Below are 24,060 nucleotides of genomic sequence, written 5' to 3'. Positions count from 1 at the left end.
GGTCGCCTGGCCACTGTCCCTGGGGGCACCAAGACTGCTGGGAGAGGACGCAGGTCTGGGGTCGGGCAGGGGCTGGCCCTCCGCCCCGTCCACCACTCTAGAGCTTCCCCCCGTGTGATCGTCTCTGACTGTGGTGGGAGGAGAGGGGGCCGCGCCCCACCATGCCCTGGAGGCTCTCTTCACATGTAGCCGCTTTTTCCCAGCGCTGACTTCCTGTGAGCCAGGCACTGGGGCTGGGCTGGCGCTCAGGGTGCCCCTCTGGGCTCTGTGCACAGTGGTGAAGTGTGTGGCCTGGGGGTGGGAAGGCCTGGGTTCAGTCCTGGCTGTGGGACCCTGCTTGAGGGGCTTCACCCCGCCATGACCCTATTCCCACTCTGAAGTGGGGATAATAGTCAGCCCCGCTCCCCTTACAGGGTCGTTGTGAGGGTTGAGGGAAAGATCCTGGAAAGTGCTTAGCTAAACTGTGCAGTGCTGTGCTCAGTGACGGTTTGACGCCTTGAATTAAATTGTTTAAAAGTGGAAAGAAATGGGGATGCAGACTGGGGTTGTCTGCTCGGGGTCACGATTGCTCCTTGTGGGCTTCTGCACTGTGTTTACAGTCACGTGGCTGGAGTGACAGAGGCGTGGGGAGGCGTTGGGCAGGGACGGTCTGGGCAGCCAGCGGTGGGGGTGGGGTGGGCCTGCCGTCATCGTCAGATGCGAGAGCTCCAGGCTCCTTGGGGCCGATTGTTTCCTGTGAACAGTCACCTCCCGGCCTGGAACATCCGGCCTCCAGGACACAGCCGTGAAGAGACCAGCTGTCTCTCATCTCCCATGGCAGCCTGGGAACCTCAGCCTGGGCTAGGAATTTCCTTTCCATAGTTGGGAGAAAAAAACCTTCCTGCCAGAGGACTCTTTGCTAAGTCAGAAGGCTTGCAGAATAAAAGAGAGATCCCACATAAATAAAACTCCTTGCAGAGCTTAGGCTACCGTCAACTTTTCCCATGTGCCTGTTTATCTTTTGAGTTAGGGAGGGTGGGGCATTGTTCCCCCTGTAGGTGAGGTCCCAAGGCTCAGGGAACAGAACTGGCCTACCGAGGTCACCTGGCTTTGAGTGGCCAGATGCGAGCCCAGATCTCGTCCTGCCAGTCAGCGCCTCCTCCAGAGCTGATCACGCCCCCTCCTCAGCCTTTGGCTGACTGCTGATTCCTCCTGGCCCTCATCATTCCCTGCATCCTGCCTTCAGCCGACTGACTTCTGCCCCTGCTGGCTTGTGGTCCATTCATTCGCTTGCCTGGATATCAGATGGGACTGTTACCACTTGGTGGTACCCCAGGCTCTGAAATCAGGCTCACCCGCCAGGAATCTGAGTGGTCCTCACCTTGAGCCTCAGTTTCCTCCTCTGCAGGAGGTGGATCGTGCTCGCGTCACAGAAGTGAGTGGATGCAGGTCTGTAGCCCCTGGCGTCTGGGGCGTCATCGGTGCGCAGCACACGCTTGTTGAATCTGCTCTTAAACCTGCTCCACTCTAGCGCAGCGTACTTTTCAAGGTTGTTGGCACCTCTGGCCGTCATGATCAGCTCAGGCTGCAGGGCTGGTTTTGCTGGCCCCAGCAGCGGTCGCAGGCGACCCTCATCTTCCTTGCTGTCGGTACCTGATGTCAGGTCTCCATGCCCTCTTGGTTTCCTTCCTTCTCACTGGTCACTAACCTGTCTCCTTTGGCTGTTCTCTTTCTCCAGCTGATTCACACGAGCTTTGCCAGGGCCTTTTCCTCCATCTCCATCACCTCGATGGGCTCGCTCAGTTTGTGACAGCTCCTGCGTTTCTGCCTGCAGCCCAGACTGCCCCACTCCACCCCAGACCCTTTCGTCCGATTGCTTACCCTCCACCCTCCTCAGTGTTCTCTACCCGCCTTAGGTGTCCACAGGCATCTCAAACTTAACAAGTCTGCCACTGATCTTTCCCCAGATATGCTCTAGCAATGATTTTCCCATCCCAGTTGATGGCAGCCCCACCTTGCCCGCAGTCAGGCCCCAAACCTCGCAGCCATCTTCTCAGAGGGATTACCCTGTCTTTCTCGCACACTCTGTATCCATTCTACCAGGGAGTCCCGTCATCTCTGCCTTCTGACATGCCCAGAATCCAACCACTTCTCACCACCTCCATTGTAGCTGAGGGAAAAGCACAAGTCAGCTCCTGTACCTCCTGAGTCCATGCCGCTTGAGACTTCCATCTTCCGCAGGATAGAATCCAGAGTCTCAGTGCCCCTCTCACCCTGACCCCTCAGATCTGCCCCTCTCTCACCCCCTCCCGCCTCCCCAGCCAACCAGCCTCCTTGCTGACACTCCAGGCTCCCTCCTGCCTCAGGGCCCTGCTCTGGCTGTCCGCTGCGCCTGGGCTGCTCTTCCCGTAGACGCCTCCACCTCTTTCCTCTCTTCAAATCGTCGCTCACAGGGCAGCTTCTCAGTGAGGCCTGCCCCAAGTGTTCTATTTAAAACTGCAAATCACCTGTACCCCTCACACTCCTAATTCTCCTTCCTGTGCCCTACATTTTTTTGGGGGGGGGGTGCTGCATTGGGTCTTAGATGAGGCATGTGGGATCTTGGTTCCCCAGCAAGGAATGGAACCCGTGTCTGCTGCATCAGAAGGCGGCTTCTCAGTCACTGGACCACCGGGGAAGCCCTCCTGCACCGCTGTTAGTTTTTCCATGGCACGTCGCCCTTAGAGAATATGACTTGTTTATCAAGTTTACTGTTGATCATCCTGACCAGCATGTCAGCTCCCTGGGGACAGCAGCTTTTTTTTTTTTTTCCACCAGTGTGCCCTAGTCATCCAGAACAGTGCCTGGTACAGAGAGGGCCTTTGACTAAATATTTGCTAAGTATATTTATTTTTACTTAGTAAACTGTTGTGTAACCTTTTTCCCATGCCAGGTTTGATTCTAAATGTTTAGCGAATGTTAACTAATTTAATCTTCATAACGACTCTGTGAAGTAGGTATTGTTTGGCTGTCCGTCAAACAGATGATAAGAAGCTGAGACACAGGGAGGTCAAGTAGCCTGCACGAGGTCACGCAGCACGTATGTGACAGAGCTGATTTCTGGTCATCTGGTTCCAAACCTGTCCATCTGACCACTCTCTGAATGCATGAAGGAGAGAGAGAAGAGAAGGAAGAAAGTTAGGAGGTGGGGAAAGGATAATGAAGGAGAAATACTGATACCTGAAAACTTGGAAATGTTATTAGGCATTTTTTATTTATTTATTTTTATTTTTATTTTTTTAAAATTTTTATTATTAGGCATTTTTTAAAGCTAGTCTTGGAGTGTGGGATATCCCGGTTGGTGGTTTCTTTTTTTGTTTTCTTTTTTTATTTGGTCACACTGTGTGGCATATGGGATCTTAGTTCCCTGACCAGGCATCTAACCCATGCTGCCTACATTGAAGGCGGAGTCTTAACCCCTGGACCAGGGAAGTTCCTGGCTGATGACTTTTAAGTACACAGAGGAAAACTAGGCTCAATGTTTTGGAAGGCTGACCACGCAGATGGCAGCAGAGATCCTGGCTGGACGCTGGGTGCCAGTCGGTAAGCTCTGTGGCTTCATGGGGCTCGCCTCAGAGACAGCACAGAGCAGCTGTCCTCGTCCTGAGGGAGCAGACTGCTGCGTCCCCTCTGGTCCGGGTCTTTCTTGGGGGCAACTGAGCACCTTTCCAGGGACCCTGTGCCCAGATGAGCCTGTCTCCAGGTGGCACACAGCGTGCTGGCTGCCGGGGAAGGTCCCACGCCTTCCTGTGCTGCACACTGCCTCTCCTTTTAAACACATCCCGGAGGTGACAGAGCTGGGTCAGTGGGTGTCTGTGCTTTGTGTCCCAGAGCAGCTTACAAAGCGGTCTTCTGGGCCTCATCAGACAGGAGGGCCTGCTCTGTCTGCCAGCCTCGCTTGCCCAGGGATTCCAGGAGCTTGGGGTCCAGGGGAGTGGCCCTGCTCGCCTGCCCTTCATCAGAAGCTTTCTTCCCCACAGTTCCCCCTCCACTTCCTAAAGACCCCGGGGTACTCAAGGGAGGCCATGGAGCAGATGTTCAGCTTCAAGAAAGCACAGCTTCTGGCCAAGCTGAAGAACCACTAATTTGGTCAATATGTGATGTGGCTTGATGAAAACCTGGTGTTTCCAGAAGCCTGTGTCTGCATCATTTGTTTCTGCTGCGTCTGCTTCAGCCTCTGGAGTGAAGTGTCCCGTGGCTTCTTGCTCAAGTTCGCATGTGTGAGGTTGTGCAATGTGAAGCTTGGAAACATTTGGGATCTGATTCTCATCCTCAGTTCTAAAGCACTGTGCTCTGTGGGGATGCAGGAGGGAACGGCAATGGCTGGGAGTGCAGACTGGTGCTAACAGGCTTTTCTGATTGCCATCCTTCTGATGGTGGTGATAATGGTGGTGGGGATGGTGATGGTGGTGAAAGTAGTGATGGTGGTGCTGGTGCTGGTGATGAGGATGATGGTAGTGGTGTGATTATGCAGGTGATTTTTTGAGCCATATTTTGAGCTCTTACTACAATGCTTAGAACATCCATACTATTATTCCTAGGGTACAGATGAGCAAACTGAGGCTCAGAGAAGTTGACTTGTCCAAGTTGTTGGAAGCGGGGTTTTACTCCGGGCAGCCTGGTCTCACGCGTAGAGCCCGCAGTGTGCACTGCTATACTCTCCTGCTTCCCTCAGTTCAGTTTGGTCACTCAGTTGTGTCCAACTCTTTGTGACCCCATGAATCGCAGCACGCCAGGCCTCCCTGTCCATCACCAACTCCCGGAGTCCACCCAAACCCATGTCCATTGAGTCAGTGATGCCATCCAACCATCTCATCCTCTGTCATCCCCTTCTCCTCCTGCTCTCAATCTTTCCCAGCATCAGGGTCTTTTAAAATGAGTCAGCTGTTATTAACATCCAACTCAAGACCTTTCAGAGCCGCTTGGCTGCTGGAGTGACACCTCTGAAGGGTGCCTGTTTATAGCACTGCTTTGCTCAGCCTTTGTACTCGCTTATGCTCCTGCCTGGAATTCTCTGTGCCCAGAACTTTCCCTGGTCGGCGGCCCCCCTATATCCCCTCAGGTCTCAACTTGAGTGTCCCCTCCCAAGGGGGCCCCTGTGACCTAAACAGACTCCACCCCCCCAGCACCCCAGGCCCACGCTCCTCCAGCCTCTGCTCTCCTCTTACCTGACCTGAGAAGTGTTCTTGCCATCTGGTGGCATGCCCCTCGTCTTTCCCAAGGCCAGGGACCTTGCCTGTCTGCTTGTTTGGCCTCATTTCAGCACCTGCCACGTTGCTGGCCTCAACATGGGACCGAGGCGTGAATCGCCGAATGAAGAGGGGTGTGGGAGAGAAGGATGAGAAATTAAATTCTTCATGCCTTTCAAAGTTGGTGCTGACTAGAGGAAGTGCAGCTGGCTTAGGGTGGTCTGAGCGACAGAGCTCTCTAAAGGAGTGAGCCACGTTGGTTTCCGGGACGCAGCGTCAGGTGCCCAGTTGAACAGGTATTGCTCCTGGCCGTTCACAAATGAACCGAACAGATAAAAACGAATGAGCAGATAAGAATGATCTGTAGCAGCCCTATCTGTTGTGAATGTGTTTTCAGGGTGCTACAAAATTTATTCTCTTTAGTCATTTAGATACTACCCTACAATCCTGTTGACACTGTTCCTCTACTGATAAAGTTTCTGACAGTAAAAACAGTGAATTTCACTGGAGCCTTCCTGCAAATTTCAAATGAGCACATTCCAACTTGATGACCACCCCTAACATGCCTCTCTTTTTTAAAAAAAATTATTTATTGTTATTTATTTGGCTGCGCCGGGCCTTTAGTTGTGTTATGTGGGACCTAGTTCCCTGACCAGGGGTCGAACCTGGGCCCCCTGCTTTGGGAGCTCAGAGACTTAGCCATGGGCCACAGGGAGCCACTGTGCCTTTCTAAGCGGCCCTGGGTGAGTGTGGGAGATTGAGGAATCCCGCGTCCCTTTCCACTCCCTGATGCAGGGCAGACTTGCAGTAGGCCTTAAAATCTCCTGAGGCCTTAAAAGCTTGGGTGTATTCCAAGGACCATGAAATAACTTTCACCTTTTAGAGATGTGACATTTCTGAAAATGCCTCAGAATATAACATATACCACTTGGCCTCAAGATTTCGCAAAACCCAAGACCTATACAAGCATTTCCATAGCAGCTTTATTAAAACAGAAGTGGCCATCAGCCGCAGAAAGAATATCGTGTGCCATTGCCACGCAACAGAATACTGCACAGGAATCAAAAAGGAACAGTCGGACCTCCCTGGCAGTCATCCCAGTGGTTAGGGATCCTTGCTTCCCTTGCAGGGGGCATGAGTTTGATCCCTGGTTGGGGAACTAGGATCCTGCATACCACGTGCGGTGGCCACAAAATTTTAAAAAATAAATAAAAGTAAGTTTAAAAAAAATTAAAAAGGAACAGTTTACTGACATGCAACAAGGTAGGGGAGTCTCATAGTCTCAGCTTAGTTGTATTGAGTGAAGAAAGCCAACCTCAAAAGACTACATATTTTGGGATTCTGTTCAGATAGAGGTAAATAACAAGCGAAACTAGTCTCTAGGGCTTGATGGCTGAGGGCAGTGGGTTTCACTGCAAGGGGGATGGGGACCTTCCTGAAGTGATGGAAATGTTCTGTGTCTTGAGCTGGGTGGTGGTTATACTAAGTCTGTATATATGGAAAAAGTCACTGAGCTTAATCATTTGTGAACTTTTCTGTGTGTAATTCCTCAATAAAGCATATGTGTGTATATGTATATACATACTATATATTATAGTGTGTGTACATACTGTATATTATATATTATACGATGTAAGTACATACTAGATATTATACTGGGTTTCCTGCATCACAAGCAGTCTCCTGCATTGCAGGCAATTCTTTACTGACTGAGCCAGGGAAGCCAATATTTTTAAAACTACATCTTTAAAATCTTTTTAAGAAGTAAATTAACAGGGAATTCCCTGCAGTCCAGTGGTTAAGATTCCATGCATTCACTGCTGAGGGCCCAGGTTCAATCCCTAGTCAGGGAACTGAAATCCCACAAGCCACATGGCATGGCCAAAGAAATAAAAATAAAAAATAAATTAGCAAACACAAATAACCCTCCTGAAACATTATTTTTTGCTCCCACTTTGGGCTAAACCTCTCTCTGTGCTTCTCCTTCCCCCCCTCATACCACCCCTGTGGGTTTGGTATAATTTTCTCCATGCAGAGGTGAGGAGCTCACAGCTCAGAGAGGGAAAGGGACCTGCTAGGGTCACACAGCTAGTGAGCAGCGGAGCCGGTGTTTGCCCTCTTTCACCACACACAGGACTTTCTGAGCTGCCTCTGTGTCTGCCTGACCAGGTTCAATTTCACATCTCCCTGAGGGATGCTGCCAGCCCCCTCTGCCTTGGGGATCGCCTTCCCTGGCCTTGGGTGCCCCTCCTCACCACCCTTGCCCTCTCCTGCCGTGATTCTCACCCAGCTGTCTTGCCCCTCTCAGCATCCCTTCGTCAGCAGCGTCACCAGCAACAAGGCCCTGCGGGAGCTGGTGGCCGAGGCCAAGGCTGAAGTGATGGAGGAGATTGAAGACGGCCGAGATGAGGGGGACGAGGAGGATGTGGTGGAGGCTGCCTCTGTAAGGAGATCAGGGGGTGCCGGGGAGCACTGGGAAGGGATGGGGTCCCCGCAGGCCTCAGCTGGGGTGGAAGGGCACCGGGAGGCGCAGGAGAGGTTCCCTTCTGTTCTTTTCCCCAGCTCAGAGGTCACAAGCTCCCACGCCACCAGTTACGTAAGACAGCACAAGGGTCGGGATGAGGCCGCAGGGTGTGTTGGCCATATCCTGTAATCTTCAGGGAAGACCAGGAATCGGACTTTTCTGTGGGATTTTCCAGGTTTTAAAAGTTGGTGGTGGACTCCTTTTGCTTCCCAGCCTGCTCCCCATCGTGACTCACATACAGAATGAGGATGTGTGTAGCACGTGGTGGGCTCGGTGCACGGAAAGGCTGCCTGTGATCAGAGACTCCGAGCGCCCCAGACCCCATCTGGCCATCTCGAGGGCCCAGGGGACCCATGTCTTAGCACTCTCGTAACCCATCTGCAGCTTCAGCGCTTGGCTGAGTGTAAATTTAAATTAAAGCTAATTTAAACTTTTTACAAAACGTTTGTGTTAGCCACTCAGTCGTGTCCGACTCTTTGCAATCCCATGGACTTGTAGCCCGCGAGACTCCTCTGTCCATGGGATTCTCCAGGCAAGAATACTGGAGTGGGCTGCCATTCCCTTCTCCAGGGAGTCTTCCCAACCCAGGGACTGAAATCAAGTCTCCTGCATTGAGGGCAGATACTTTGCCCTCTGAGCCACCGGGGAGCCTTAAAGCTAATTTAAATTTTTATAAAACATTTGAGCCAAACAAAACACATCTGTGGGCTGGATTCTGTCCTGAACTGCCACTTTTGGATCCCTGGTCTAGTCATTTGGGGACAGCTTCCTCCAGGCGGGGAGACTGACTGTCCAGATGGTGCTGTGGACCTAGCGAGGCTTGTCCAGACCTGTCTGTTTGGGAAGGATGATATAGCACTTCCTCAAGTGTAATTCATCCCTGGGAGGAGCCAGAGCTGGTGTGTGAATCCTATAACTAACCTACAACACTTAGAGATCAAGGTCAGGACAATGTCAAGGGGAGGCTGGACACAGGGAGACCCTCCTGGACAAGGGGAGGGTCTCAGGTCTGGGATGTGTCCCACTCTTGACCTGGAAGGTGGCTACGTGGGTGTTTATTTTATTCATTAAGGGGGACGTTTATGTTTCATCTGCAGAAATCCTTGTTCTGTTTCACAAGCTTGGCCTTTCTGTGACTTTTTAAACATTTGAATTAGTTGCCATCTAAAAATTGGGAGATGGCATGGAAAACTCCAGATTCCAGCTTGTCTTAAAAAATTGGAAGGTCTGGGCTCAGGGGACCCAATTTTCCTAGGCTTTCATGATTGGCTGGAGCATGGTAGCCGTTGCCTGCTTTAGACAGGGCCCAAGCTGTCTAGCTGGCCGCGGTTGGCTCCACTCCGAGGAGGAATACCTGCTCGTGAAAGCAAGTGGTAACTTTATTGTTGGTTGGGCAGCAGGGAGTGGGGAGGACTGTGGCTCACTAGAGAGGTGCCTGTGAGACCTCCCTGGCCCTCTTCTGAACCCTGTGGGTGTCTGACTGTCCAGCCTCGCTGTGTCTCTGACTCTTGCTCAGACACACAGGACCGTGGCCTTGACTGCCTGTTTTCTCCTAGCCTCTGGAGAGCCACACTCGAGACTCCTCCGAGGTGAGTCAGCTGAGCCTCGATGCAGACAAACTTATCAAAGAATCACCTTTCACCCCGCCACCTCCCAGCCAGCCTCAGGACGGCGCGAATGGGCCCAGCGAGCCCCCTGGGGACGGGGCCCTCCCGGCCACCAGCCCCCCGGCTGTGGCCCCTGGAAACGAGAACGGCCTGGCGGTGCCTGTGCCCCTCCGGAAGTTCCGACCGGTGTCCATGGGTGCCAGAATTCAGGTGTCCGAGGAGAAGCAAGCCGCTGACCAGGGTGGGGACCTCAGTCCAGTGGCCAGCAGGCCCCAGAAAGCAAGCCAGAGCCGTCCCAACAGCAGCGCCCTGGAGACCTTGCGTGGGGAGCTGACGAATGGCAGTCTGGAGCTGCCCACCCTGGGGGTGCAGAGCTTTTCCAAGAGGGACTCGGATTGTGGCAGCATCTCCACCTCTGGGAGCACGGACTTCGGCACCTCCCTGTCAGCAGACCTGTCCGTGAACAAGGAGTCGGGCTCTCTGTCCATCAAGGTAACGCACCTCTTGGCCACAGGCTTGGGGCAGGCGTTCTGCAGAAGCTGCTGCTGCTGCTCAGTGTTGGGTTGTAAGAGCGTCCGGTGGCTGCCTTACATTTTAAGTGGTTCATGAGATTTCTCTTTCTTAGGAGCCCTTTGTTTGAATCGCTGTTTAATCCCCCAAATATCTTGAGTTCAGTCTGGGGTTAAGTCATGTCAGGCAGTAGGTTGGAGTTTTAATTTCAGTTTGGGTTTCTGTTTAAATTGGGTTTGGTTAAAGGCCTTGGTCAAACTAGGGAGAGAGAATTCTGGAAGTGAAAGCTCTCTGACTTGCGGATCAGCTATGTGGTCAGTTCGCTGATGGAGTCAGTGAAAGGGAGTGGGCTCATGGCTGTTCTGAGGGGAAGCGGCGTTGTGAGTGACTCTAGCCACTGCACTTGAGAGCTCAACGCGAGGCCTGCACTGCAAAGTGCTTCAAAGGAGCCATATCGCTGAGTACAGCCGGGCAAACAGAGCCTCAGGTGGCAGGTGGGGAGCTGGTCAGACCCCAGCCTCTGCACTCTGAGCCCCGCATGTCACAGTGTCCTGGCGGCGGCACTGTTGCCTCCCCATCCTCAGCGAGGCCTGGCCCTTCCCCAGCTGCTCCCACAGATCATGAGATGTTCGTGAAGTCACCTTTGATCACCTGATTGGCCACCCCAGAAACCTCACCCCCAACCAAGGCTGAATTTAGGAAACGTTTTGCAGCCTTTATGTTTGAAAACCACACAGCAGAGACTCAAAAATATTGGCCAAGTGAAAGAAGGAAAAAGGAGAAGCAGCCAGCTGTTGCAGTTGACTTTGGGAACAGAAAGAAAGTGCGTTTCTTTTTTCTTTTTGGGGGTGGGGTGGAGTGGGGGAGAGAAATCACACCAGAAAATTGAATAGAGTAGATCATATTACATTTAAAGCTTGTACATTAAAAACAAGCAGAAAACTAAAAGCTAACTTTTTAAAGTGAGAAGATCAGACAAATAGAACAGGACGAGCAGAGAGGGCAGCAGCTTTTAGGTGTAAGAAGCATTGGGGCCTTATGACAGTGTTTCTGTCCCTTCTCTTCTTGGAAAGACATTAAGGGTTAGAAAAAAAAAAGATAATTTTTTTTTAAAGTCTGATCCACCTCGCCTATCCTCGAGGGTGTTGAGAGCATCCCTTTACTGGTGGGCTGGCAGTGAGTCAGGGAACACAGCTGCTCTGATAAGAGCGCCTGGCTGCGTCAGCGCCCTTGGCTTCACAGTCTGTTACCCCCTGGCAGAGGCCCTGTGACCGGGACCCCAGGCCTTTCTCCCTCGCCATCTCCGGGTAGCCTCTTCCTGGTTGCTAGTCTGACTCATCCTGAATTGAGTCCTGGTGCCCAGGAGGTGCTGCCGTAGGGAGATGCTGGAAAGGCCGGGCTGGACTCCACCGGGAAGGGCCTCGGGAGCTAGGGGAGGAGTTGGGATGGAGGAGACACCGTGAGGACTCCAGTGCAGACCCACAGGCTCATCCAAGTCAGGGTGGAGGATGTTCAAAGGGCGTTTAACTGCCTCCAGGAGCTCTGGCAGCACTGTGTAAGCGATCACAAGTGAGGGGCGTGATTATGCATAGGAAAAGGTAAAGACAAAGATGAGTAATCTCATGGCGGCTCCAGAGGGGTGTGGCCTCCTGTGGAGTTCAGGTCAGGTTAGGCTTGGCTGCCAACATAGTTCTGAACTCTGGTTTTCCAGGCTCCTTGGATTTGGGCATTGAAGATAAGAGATTGTGGTCTGCAATAGCAACTGTCAGAAATAAATATCAAGTGTTGAACCCTTGTCATGACCCAGGTGCTATTGAATTCCATCCGCCTGCTTCATTGCACCTTCAGAACAACCCTGGAAGGCAAGCACTGCTCGTCTCCTCTGACACGCTGAGGAAGCTGAGGCTTGGGCAGGACAAGGGGCTTGCCCAGGGTCACAGGGGCAGTAGGTGTAGGAGTTGGAACCCAGCCCGCTGGGATGCTGCGCCCTGTGTGTGAGAGAATGCTGGCGGTCAGCAGGCAGGGCTGGGCAGTGTCCGAAGGGTGAGGTCAGGGAGAGGAAGAGGCCTAACCTCAGAGACTCTGGCCTCCAGGTTGAGAAGCTTGAGGCATGCTGGGGACCATGGACAGTCACCTCCTTCCTGGACTGGGCTGAGACTGGGCCACCCATGGATTCGTGACTGTAATGCTGAGCTTTGCCTAATGATCTTCCCTGGCCAGGACTCAAGGCTGCACAATAAGACCCTGAAGAGGACACGCAAGTTTGTGGTGGACGGCGTGGAGGTGAGCATCACCACCTCCAAGATCATCAGCGAGGATGAGAAGAAGGACGAGGAGATGCGGTTCCTCAGGTGAGGCTGGGAGGGGCTGTTGACGGCCGTAACAGGGCAGGGACGGGACGCGAGACCTGGGTCTTTCTGGTGAAAGAACCGTCTGTCTGAGACTTCCCTGGCAGTCCAGTGTTTCGGGCTCTGCGCTCCAGCTGTAGGGGCGCAGATTCAGTCCATGCTCAGGGAGCTAAGATCTCACCTGCTACATTGCCAAAAAAAGAGCTGTCTGTCTGTCTATAGCATTAAATATGGAATCAGGGACACTAAAAGAAGCTGGCTTTGCCCGAGACCCTGTATTGCCTAACTCACCTCCCTCCTCCATATACCCACCCACCTCTTCATCCACTTCCCTCCGCCTCCGTTTACTTGTCTGCTCATCAGCCCACCCCTCTACCCACTCATTCATTCATCCGTCCATCCACACACCCGTCCCTCCATCCTCTAACACATCTTTCTAGTCACCCACCCACCCATCACCTACGCACCCACTCAGCTCCCTATCCATGTGTTCCTTCAGCCTCCCCTCCAGCTAGCCAGCCATCCATTCACTGATGTATCCACACCCCCTCACCAGGTTGGGGGACACATTGATGACCCAGATAATGGAGGCTGTGGCTATTGTAGAACTTCCACCTCATGGGCCTGCAAACAGCACTCAAAATAATTCCCAACTGTAGTTCATGCTGTGGACGGAATAATGGCTGATGGGAGAGTGGCCGCTGGGCTAGGGGTGGGGGCCCTTGCCTGGCAGGAAATCCCCTGAGCAGAACAGAGAGTTCAGAGGAGCCAGCCAGGGGCAGAGCCGGGAGAGCATGGCAGAAACTGCAAAGCCAAGGCTTGTTTAGGGACCTGAGAGGGCGGAGCTGGAGTATGGAGTTGGAGGGAGAGGATGTGGAGTCATCCCCAGGTCCCACAGGGTCCAGGTCACGTCAGTCCATGGGCAGGGGTGGAGAAACACAGGTTTCATCCCCAATGGAGGGACTGGTGCTGAAGCTCCAATACTTTGCCCACCTGATGCGAAGAGCTGACTCATTGGAAAAGACCCTGATGCTGGGAAAGATTGAGGGCGGGAGGAGAAGGGGACAACAGAGGATGAGATGGCTGGATGGCATCACCAACTCAATGGACGAGTTTGAGCAAACTCTGCAAAATGGTTAAGGACAGGGAAGCCTGGTGTGCTGCAGTCCATGGGGTCGCAAAGAGTTGGACACGACTTAGCGATTCAACAACAAAAACAACTGGAATGAAGCATCTGGAGAGTGACCAGCTGTACTGTCCCTTTTAAAAGCCGACTCTGCTGTCATCTGAGTCTGGGCTATAGAGGGGGCAGGACTGAAGCAGGGATGCAGGGACACCCTGGCTGGGACAGTGGCCAGACAGAGGGAAGGCGTGGCCGGACAGGTTGGGTTCAGCATGCATTCTGGAGGCAAAGCTGAAGATGGGAGGGGGTTGGTGTGGGCAGGAGGGTGTAAGGCAGAGTTGTTTGCATGGAGTCATCTCTGCACTCTTAAGGCACTCAGGCGCCCTGACAGCCCTCCCCAGTCAGTTCAGTCGCTCAGTCGTGTCCGACTCTTCACGACCCCATGAATCGCAGCACGCCAGGCCTCCCTGTCCATCACCAACCCCCGGAGTTCACCCAAACTCATGTGCATCGTGTCGGTGATGCCATCCAGCCGTCTCATCCTCTGTCGTCCCCTTCTCCTCCTGCCCCCAATCCTTCCCAGCATCAGGGTCTTTTCCAATGAGTCAACTCTTCACATGAGGTGGCCAAAGTATTGGAGTTTCAGCCTCAGCATCATTCCTTCCAATGAATACCCAGGGCTCGTCTCCTTTAGGATGGACTGGTTGGATATCCCTGCAGTCCAAGGGTCTCAGGAGACCCTATTTCGGCCGTTCTGTTGATAAGAAAACTGTTTCCTGGTGGGAACTTACTTGCCTCAGGTCACCCAGGTGAGAAGATCTGTCTGTGTGAGAATTCTACAGGCTTCCACTGGACCAGGAAGCTTCCTGGGGGGCTCTCCGGGGGTGGAGGTGGGGGCTTAGCAGCTAGGGAGGGGGGCCCCAGAGCCATGAAGCTGCCGTGAGGCCAGGCCTTTGTGGAACAACTCATGACTGGCTTGGAGGACACTTCTGAAACATCAAACACATTCTTATCTTAAAAAAGCACAGACATTCCACAGCCCAGTAGAAGGAGTTTTGGATGCCTTGGGGCATGTCTCCCCTCTCGAAGCCAGGGGGATGACAGGTGGACTTTTCACCGGTGAAGTTCCTTGTAGTTCAGTTGCTCAGTCGTGTCCGACTGTTTGCGACTCCATGGATTGCGGCACGCCAGCCTTCCCTGTCTTTCACTGTCTCTCAGAGTTTGCTTAAATTCATGTCTGCTGAGTCAGTAATACCATCTAATCATCTCATCTTCTGCCACCCCCTCCTCCGTTTGCCCTCAGTCCTTCCCAGTCCTTCCCAGTCTTTCCCAGTGAATCGGCTGTTTGGGTCAGGTGGCCACAGCTTCTGTGTACAGGCACGTGGGTGTGCACACACGCGTGCTGGTGTCCTCCTCTGTGTGTGCTGGGGAGGCTCGCGGCCAGGGGAGGGGTGGTTGTGGCTGGTCTCAGCTGAAAACACCGCCTTCTGTTCTCACAGTCACTCCTCGAGCTTCAGACTTGGGGGCCGGATTTCCTTCCTGTCCTCTCCCCTCTGGGCAGTTTGGGTTCCTGGGGGTGAAATTCCAGCTCCACCACACCGCATCTGAAAGTGGCCCCTAGGCAGGACCCCCACCTCCCTCCTCAGCAGAGGAGCGGGTGCTGCCCGGGTTTCAAAGGTGAGATTTAGCTAAGGTGGAGAAGAGGTGCTCGCAAAGAACGAGACTTTTCTTGTTTGCCTGCGTGGTCTGAAGGCCCTGTGAGTCCGGCCGGGCTACAGGCTGTCAGACTCTGCCGCGTCCCTGGTTGAACCTGGGTCTCCTAGCATTTCTGGAGGTTTGGGTCCCATGTAGGCTTTTGAACAGTATCACTGAATAGTCACTTGCGCAGGTTGCGGCTGCTGGGCCAGAGTTCTTTCTGGTTTTCCCTAAAGTTCCTGGAGCTGGCTCTTTCCTTCTTGACCTGTCTCTGCCTGCCTCTCCCTTGTGAGAACTCTGGTGGGTCAAGGAGGTGATGTCAGAAGCTGGCTGCTTACCTTGCTCTGTTTTTTGTCAGTTGCTCTCTGAGCCTTAGTTCCTCTTGTGTCGGGATTTCCATGTCTCAGAAATCGCCTCCTGCCTCCTCTCTTCCCGAAATGCAGAGGCTCCCAGAGATGCTTCCTTAACACAGCTGTAAAAAGTGTCTCTGGCTTTTCCCAGAGATTGGGCAGCCTTTGCCTCTTCTTCGTTATCACTCGAGAAGTTACCGCTTGGGGAGTGGTTGCCGTGTGTCAGACAGGATCACCTGATGCTACAGGTATCACCTCATTTAACCTTAAAGAACCTGTGGGGAAGAGATGATCTCCCCATTTCACAGATGCAGGGAAAGAGCGTGCAAAGCCCGAGCCACTGCCTGAGGGCACCCGGCTGGAAAGTGCTGAGATTCAGACAGGGCCTCTGTGACCTCTGAGGGCGGGGGGCCTCAGAGCAGCTGCTGGGGAGCTCTGCCTGCTCAGAGCTGGGGGGCAGGCCCGCAGTGGGGGTGGCCGTGGTGCGCCTGCAGACGCCGCGCCAGAGCAGAGCACAGGCTGCCCAGGGTCCCCACTCCCTGCCAGGAGGCCCACGTTCCTTCTGCCATCATTTTAGTTTCTTTTCTGATTATATAAAGGATAGATACCAATTTTCAATGGACTTTCCCAGAAAAAAAACATGGTAGGTGGGCTTTATGCCACCAGTGGGCTTCCCAGGTGACTCAGTAGTAAAGAATCTGCCTGCCAGTGAAGGAAACGCAGGAGACTCAGGTTCGATCCCTGGGTCAGGAAGATCCCCTGGAAGAGGAAATGGCAACACGCTCCAGTTTTCTTGCTGGGAAAATCCCACGGAGAGCAGAGCCTGGTGGGCTCTAGTCCATGGGATTGCAAAAAGTCAAACACGACTGAGCATGCATGCCACCAGTATTTTTTCTGTGTGAACACTCACGCACACGTTGACAGTAAATATGTTCCAAAGTTAAGGTACACTGTGCGGTTTGGGTCAAATTTTCACTGTGTTTACCTTTTGAGTAGGTAATATAACACCATGGTTCAAGACTCGAAAAGGAAAAGAGGGTGAAAGTGCAGCGCCTCCCTCACTCACTCTCTGCCAGCCACCAGCTGCCTTCCTTGTGTTAATATTTCACGGTGCAGTCCTTCCAGAAGCACTCAGTGTTTAAATAGGAAAGTAAACTTGTAGAGGCCCGTGTGCACACATATATATGGTCCTTTTTGTTTTTCAACCAGATGGTCAGTAGCGTAATAGGCCCAGTCTTTAATAGCCTGCTTTTTTCACTCAGAGATCAGTCCCTATCTGTTTATAAAGAATTGCTGCATTTTTCGTAGATCTTTTTCCCCCATGTAATTTGATAACCTTCTAGAAATTCATTTTTAATGATTGAATAAAATTATATCAGGTGGGAGGGGGTTCAGGATGGGGAGCACGTGTACATCCATGGTGGATTCATGTTGATGTATGGCAAAACCAATGCAATATTGTAATTAGCCTCCAATTCAAATAAATAAATTTAAATTGAAAAATTATATCAGATAGACATATTTAAATCGATCTATATTGGCAGACATATAAGCTGTTTCCAATCTCGTACTGTTATAAATAGCATTGTTATGAATGGTGGTGGCGGCGGTTTAGTCAACTGTTGAGTCCAACTCTTGTGACCCCATGGACTGTAGCCTGCCAGGCTCCTCTGTCCATGGGATTTTCCAGGCAAGGATATTGGAGTGGGTGAATATCCTTATTCAGTTTTGCTGTATACCTATGAATCTCCTTTTTGAATCAGTATCCAGAAGTGGAACTATGTCAACAGACATAACCTTCCTGACAAATTGCCCTCCAGAAATGTGTCAGTTTGTACATATCAGCAATATAAGTAAGTAAGTGAATTCGCTCAGTCGTGTCCGGCTCTTTACGACCCCATGGACTGTAGCCTTCCAGGCTCCTCCGTCCATGGGATTTTCCAGGCAATAGTACTGGAGTGGGGTGCCATTGCCTTCTCCAGCGGATCTTCCCGACCCAGGGATTGAACCCGGGTCTCCTGCATTGTAGACAGACGCTTTACGATCTAAGCCACCAGGGAAGTCCATCAGCAATATAGGAAGGTATCAATTTCCCCTGCATTCTTACCTATTTCAGGAAACGGCATTTGTTTTTAATTTGAATTTCATGCCCGTATAGATGATTTAAAAGGTCCTTTTTGTCTCTTGTTTCATGTCTGTTCATGCTCTGTGCCGCTTCTTAAAATTAGGATCTTCCTGTTTTTCTTACTGATTTGTAAGCACTCTTTGTATACCAAGATTATTAGTGTTTTGCCTGTCAGTCAACGTCACATAAAGCGTGAGTTCTAAGTTCTCGTCTCGCCTCTGTCCTGGGCCGTGTGACGGCTCACCAGGCCCCCCTTCCGCGTCCTTAGCTATGACGTATGTGACCACTGAGGACACGTTCTGACTGGAATGTCCACATCCTCCTACCCTTCAGGCGCCAGGAACTCCGAGAGCTTCGGCTGCTCCAGAAAGAAGAACATCGGAATCAAACCCAGCTGAGCAGCAAGCATGAGCTGCAGCTGGAGCAGATGCATAAGCGTTTTGAGCAAGAAGTCAGCGTGAGTGTGGGGAGAGGGGCCCAGAGGGCTTCTTGCCTCCTGATTGTCTTTAAGCAGAAGCTGTTGAATGAGGGTGATTGGGCTTGGAGAATGCTTCACAGCAGCTCCCAGTTCCTCTGGTTTCCCGATGTCATCAGGCATTGGCTTGTAAACGCAGTGGCGCCTGCGGGCCACAGTGCTGGTCTCAGCCACACGGGAGGGCCTCCAGAGGGGACACGGCCTGGGAGGGCCTCCAGAGGGGGCATGGCCTGGGAGGGCCTCCAGAGAGGGCACGGCCTTCATTGAGCCCCACGCGACAGCGCTGCGAGGCAGGTGGTCGCACCTGAGGAAACAGACTCAGAGAGGTTAGGTGACTTGCCTCAGGTCACGCATAGTAGAGCTGGGATTCAGGCCCACGTGTGAGCACAGCCTCTGGGCTTTCCCCATCTCCCTCCCAGGTGACTTTCCTAGCTTTCCCTCTCTGCTCTTTCTAGGCCAAGAAGAAGTTCTTTGACATAGAGCTGGAGAACCTGGAGCGTCAGCAAAAGCAACAAGTAGAGAAGATGGAGCAAGACCACGCGGTGCGCCGCCGGGAGGAGGCCAAGCGGATTCGCCTGGAGCAGGAGCGAGACTATGCCAAGTTCCAGGAGCAGCTCAAGCTGATGAAGAAGGAGGTGAACACGTGCTGGGTGGGAGCAGGGCGTCCTGGGAGGATGAGGGCCCTCTCGGTTGCAAATGACCAAAACTCCAGCTCAACCTTGCCTCAGCAATAGAGGGGATTTGGAGGAGCTTATATACCTGAAAAGTGCGTGTCCAGGGATGTCTGGCTCTGCATCCCCCAGCTGTGCCATCAGGAGCCCCTTCTCCGTCTTTTGGGCTCTGCCTTCCTTTGCGTGGACTTGGCTCCAGGCAGGCCCTTGTCTTGTGGCCTCAGGCCACGTCCTCTATATCCCCCCAGCTTAGCAGCCTGAGCTGGAAGAGAGCAGAGAGGAGGGAAGGGATGGAGGCTTAGGGAAACTTGAGAGGCTGTCACCAGGCAGGGAGCTGAGTGCTGGGTGGGCACACACATCCTTCATGCCTGATTCCCCTTCTCCTGGAAGAACAGCTCCCTCGCTTGGACACACGTTCCTCTTCTCCCTCTTTCCCCGCACAGCTGGAAGGGGAACTGGCAAAGAGGTAACAGTCCTGAGATAAGGGAAGGGAGGCCTGCCCCTGGGCAGGGCATCTGAGTCCTAGAGAGCAGCCCACGTCTCCCCCGTGGAGCCAGACACTTGGAGGCTGGGCCAGACTTTCTTGCCTGAGCCCTCAGGAGAAACGATGGGAGCAAGGAGGGTAGAACCTAGGGCAGGGTGTCCCAATCCAGGCTGCTCCCGATCTCCAGGTGGGACTGGTAGGAGCAGCCTCTAGGGGCGGCTCATGGTGCTTTTCAGGGCCTGCAGAGCCCAGGGCCCAGACTTTACTGTGTCGGACATGACCTGTTGTGAATCCGGGCCTCCAGTGGCTGCCTGTGGGAATCGGGGCCACTGGCTGATGAGACAGCTTGCCTAGGGCACAGAATTTCAGGAAGTACAGTAAAACTCCTAAATCAAGATAGTGTTTTAAAATAGAAGTTAGTGTGAAATATTCATCACGGGTTACGCCCTGGAAGTCCAGCGCTGAGACTCTGCACTTCTGCTGCCGAGGGCCCAGGTTCAATCCCTGGTTGGAGAACTAAGATCCCACAAGCCACATGGCGTGGTCAAAAATAAAAAAAAATTCACGATGGACAGATTATCAGCTATTTAAAATAAAGGCAGGATCTGATAGAGTCAGGATTAGTGTGAGACCATGAGGCTGAGCCCTGCAAGTATAGAACTTGATCCTGTCTGTATTTGCTATTTTGTTCATGGTTTCTTTGGCATGAATTTTGAGTTTCTAAAATTGAATATATGCTCCTTTGTGCCCGAGATGAGTGCCTCCACTTTTTGTTGTTGTTTAGTCACTAAGTCATGTCTGACTCTTTGCAACCCCATGTAGCACACCAGTCTTCTCTGTCCTCCGCGATCTCCCAGAGTTTGTTCAAATTCATGTCCATTGAGTAGGTGATGCCATCCAACCATCTCATCCTCTATCGTCCCCTTCTCCTCCTGCCTTCAGTCTTTCCTAGCATCAGGGTCTTGTCCAGTGAGTCAGTTCTTTACATCAGGTGGCTAAAGTATTGGAGCTTTAGCTTTAGCATCCGTCCTTCCAGTGAATATTTCGAGACTGATTTCCTTTAGGATTGACTGGTTTGATTTCCTTGCTGTCCAAGGGACTCTCAAGAGTCTTCTCCAGCACTGCAGTTTGAAAGCATCAGTTTTTAAATGCTCAGCTTTCTTTATGGTCTAATTCTCACATCCATGCATGATTACTAGAAAAACCATAGCTTTAACTATATGGACCTTTGTCGGCAAAGTGATGTCTCTGCTTTTTAACACACCATCTAGGTTTGTCATAGCTTTCCTTCCAAAGGCCTTGACTTACCCTGGTCCTGAACCTCCTTCTGAGAGATGGGCTTGTGGGCTGAGATATGTAGGGTTGGGAGGGGAGGGGCTGATATTAAACACATCCACAGCTCCAGCGCTGGGAGCACAGGCTTGGGAGGCAGGCTTGTTTCCAAGTCTTTGGCACTGTGGCTCGAAGCTAACTGCTAGGGTTTGGACAAGCTACAGGCAGACCTTGTTTTATTGCACTTAGCAGATGTTGTGTTTTCTTAAAATTGAAGGTTTGTAGCAACCCTCCCGTGAGCAAGTCTTTCTGTACCATTTTTTCCAATAGCATTTGCTCACCTCCTGTCTCTGTGTCACATTTTGGTAATGCTTGAATATTTCAGACTTTATATTTGCCATGGTGATCGGTGATGGTTATTTTTGCAGAAGGACTACAATTTGCTGAAGGCTGAGGTGATGACTAGCATTTTTTAGCAGTGAAACATGTTTATGTTATATACAGTTTTTTAAGACATGCATGTAATAACACGCTTAAAGGCTTCCCTGGTGGCTCAGGTTGTAAAGTGTCTGCCTACAGTGCAGGAGACTCAGGTTTAATCCCTGGGTTGGGAAGATCTCCTAGAGAAGGAAATGGCAATCCACTCCAGTATTCTTGCCTGGAAATCCCATGGACGGAGGAGCCTGGTAGGCCACAGTCCATGGGGTGGCAGAGTCAGACACGACTGAGCAAGCAACTTCACTTTCACTTTCACACACTTAACAGACTGCAGTATAGTGTAAACGTAACTTTTCCTGTGAACTGAGAAACCAGAAGATTCACGGGACTTGCTTCATTGCAGTCTTCCATTGCAGTCTTCACCTTATTGTGGTTGTCTGGAACCAAACCAATGATATTCTCAAGTTCTTGCCTGAGTTCTGGCTGTCTTCTGTCACTGTGAGTTATTCAGGGACTATTGTGTTGAGTACCTACCTGTGTGGTACTGAATGGGGTACCAGGGACACTGTAATGAACAAAATAGATAGGGTCCCTCAAGGAGTTTGTTAATTTCCAGGGAAGCTAGAGAAACAAAGTACAATATTAAATAAATAAAACTGCTGCCCATTACATAGTAATACTTGCTGTGAGAGCAAATAGGCTGGTTAACCAGCATCCTCTGGATAAGAGGATGCTTCCAGGAGGGCAGAATAGCATATGCAAAGGCCCTGAGGTATGGAAAGAGCTTGGGGTGTGCAAAGAGCTGAAAAATGGTCAGGGTGGTAGGCGGTTTGGAAGCACTGGGGAGATGACTGTGGGATAAAATCGGGTAGGGGCCAAATCATGCACAGACATAACTCCTAAGCAGGAGTTTGCATTTGATCCATTGCTATTAACCATGCGTTTCTGACAGATGCTGTGAGCATTCGGTGAGAAGTAGGTACCCCATGGATTCCAGTTTCCTCCTGGTTCCTCACCCTGCCCTGTGTGCACATGCTTTGTGTGTGGGGGTGGGGGAAGGAGTCGTGGGGATTGAAGAGTGGGAAAAAGAGCTGGCTGCGGAGGCAGGGCCTGGGATGGGAAGGAGTGGGAGGTTGCCACAGTTTCTTCCCTTTGCTGGCGCTGATGTTTAACAAAGTTGAAAATTCTCGTTGCTGGCAGGATTTTGGTGGGGGGTGCGGTTTAAGCCTGTCAGTGAATTCTTTTTTCTTTTCTAAATCAAGGTAGAGTTGCTTTCCAATGCTGTTTTAGTTTCTGCTGTACATTGAGGTGGCTCAGCTGTACATGTACATTTATCCCCTCCCTCCCACCGCCATCCCCCAGCCCACCCCTCTAGGCGCACCGAGCTGAGCTCCCTGTGCTAAATTCTGAGGCCATGTGTGGGGTCTGGTACTTAGGCTTCTGCTCAGTTTCAGTTTTTTAAATTTTCTTATTTCCTGGGTGTTTTTCTTCAGAAAGTTTTCACAGAAAGAAAAAGCTTGACGTCTTTGTGCCTTTGGCCTCCGCTGTTGAGTAAGACTGTGATCCTATCCTTGTCCTTCCGTGAAGCACTCTTGTGGCCAGGACCTGGCCTGCAGGTTAGACAGGGCTGCTGGCTTCAACTGGCTTCATGGTGGAGCCAGGCAAAGCGTAGGCTGGTGTTTGCTTCTGGTTCCCAGGGCTGATTGCTGGGGTTTTGTTCGTCCGTATGTATCTTTAAAGCTTCTACTCTTTGCCACCTAGGCTGTGATGAGCAAATCATGTACAGCCCCTGTCCTCGGACTTGCCCTTGTTGTAAGAGGCTGTCAGCATGGGAAGAGTCACATGGTTCTAAGAAGTTTGAGAACGCGCTACATGTCTATCCGAGGGCGTAAAGGCGAGTGCTGGTTTCTTCAGCTTGTAAAGAGAGAAGCGAGTCCTGTTAGAAGGCATTATGCTGGAGTGCTTATGTGGAGCCTGCAGTCAGAGACCCAAGTTTGAATTCTGACTCTGAACTCGGGCAAGCTGCTTAAACTCGCCAGGCCTCTGTCGTTGCCTGTGAAAGCAGGTAATGACAGGATCCCCCGGGAGGCTGTTCTAGGTATAGACTAGATGACAGAGTGCCAGCCAGGGACCTGGCACCTCGTAAGCACTTAGGGCGTGGTGGCCCCTCGGGCATGCTTACCGTTATCCTCATTATGTCTAAGGATTCCTGCTGGTGGGACCAGTGAAGGGCTCTGCTTCATGGAACACCCCCCAAAGTGTCCGAAGATTCCGTATCCTGCCATGGCGTACTCCATAGTCAGAAGGCCGCCTTTGACTGCAAAGGTCACCTCTGTGCAGGCGAAGCCCAGTAGGAATGGCAGGCTTGGGTGGAGACTGCCTGTCCACGGCCCTTGGGTTGGTGGTTAGGATGCACCAGCAGGGGTGAGGGACGAAAGTGGGAATGGGTAGGACGCCCAGGTGAGCAGACTGAAATATCGGCGGGTGCATTAGCCAGCCCAGTGCTGCATCAGAGAAATCCACACGTGGATGCTGGCGAGGGGCACCATACTCAGATCTGTGTGGACTTTTAAAAGCAGTTTGTATCTTTCTTTTATTTCGGGCCGTGCTGGGCCTTTGCTGCTGCGAGTGGGCTTTCTGTAGCTGCAGCGAGTGGGGGCCCCGAGGTGCACGGGCTCCTCCTCGTGGCGGCTTCTCTGGTTACAGAGCACAGGGTCTAGGTGCCTGGGTTTCCATGGCTGCACCGTGTGGGCTCGGTGGCCCTAGACGACCAACTCCACAGCTGTGGCACACGAGCTTAGTTGCCCCACGGCAGGTGGAATCATCCCAGACTAGGGATCGAATCTGTGTCTGCTGCTTTGGCACTGGATTCTTTAGCACTGGACCACCAGAGAGGTCCCAGTGTGGACTTTCCTTTAACCAGTTCAGAGCAAGGCAGGGTTCACCCTGTCCATTTCCCTACCACCCATTGACTGTGAGAAAGCTGGTTGTGATTTGATCTCAGGCATAGAAAACATACAGAAATAACAGAGGGTAAAACTTGAGATGCCTCCTGGGGCCTCTTTCATGGTTCAGTTCAGTTCAGTCGCTCAGGCGTGTCCGACTCTTTGCGATCTCATGAACTGCAGCACGCCAGGCCTCCCTGTCCATCACCAACTCCCGGAGTTCACCCAAACTCATGTGCATCGAGTCAGTGATGCCATCCAGCCAACTCATCCTCTGTCGTCCCCT

General features: G+C 52.0%; 1 protein-coding gene and 1 long non-coding RNA gene across 4 annotated transcripts in view; one reads left to right on the top strand and one right to left on the bottom strand.

Moving 5' to 3' along the window:
- The window catches only part of STK10 (serine/threonine kinase 10), a 152,773-nt gene that overhangs the window by 82,236 nt on the left and 46,477 nt on the right, over nucleotides 1–24,060 (top strand). For all 3 annotated transcript variants that reach the window (XR_011249595.1, XM_069556024.1, XM_069556023.1), the window contains exons 8-12: nucleotides 7,516–7,650; nucleotides 9,288–9,830; nucleotides 12,069–12,199; nucleotides 17,823–17,946; nucleotides 18,420–18,599. Coding sequence is in view for 2 of the 3 variants with exons in the window: in XM_069556024.1 (XP_069412125.1) it covers nucleotides 7,516–7,650; nucleotides 9,288–9,830; nucleotides 12,069–12,199; nucleotides 17,823–17,946; nucleotides 18,420–18,599 (1,113 nt within the window). In the remaining variant the exon portion in view is untranslated. The remainder of the gene's footprint in view (nucleotides 1–7,515; nucleotides 7,651–9,287; nucleotides 9,831–12,068; nucleotides 12,200–17,822; nucleotides 17,947–18,419; nucleotides 18,600–24,060) is intronic.
- LOC138421689 (uncharacterized) lies at nucleotides 2,852–7,789 on the bottom strand. Its single transcript, XR_011249597.1, has 3 exons — nucleotides 7,494–7,789; nucleotides 5,187–5,512; nucleotides 2,852–3,117 (listed from the first exon to the last, which is right to left on the bottom strand). It is a non-coding gene; the product is annotated as an uncharacterized lncRNA (long non-coding RNA).

The sequence above is a fragment of the Ovis canadensis genome, chromosome 16, assembly GCF_042477335.2.
Source record: "Ovis canadensis isolate MfBH-ARS-UI-01 breed Bighorn chromosome 16, ARS-UI_OviCan_v2, whole genome shotgun sequence".
In the NCBI taxonomy this organism is placed as follows: Eukaryota; Metazoa; Chordata; class Mammalia; order Artiodactyla; family Bovidae; genus Ovis; species Ovis canadensis.
The sequence above is the reverse complement of the archived record's forward strand: the minus strand, read 5'-3'. Positions and strand labels throughout refer to the sequence as shown.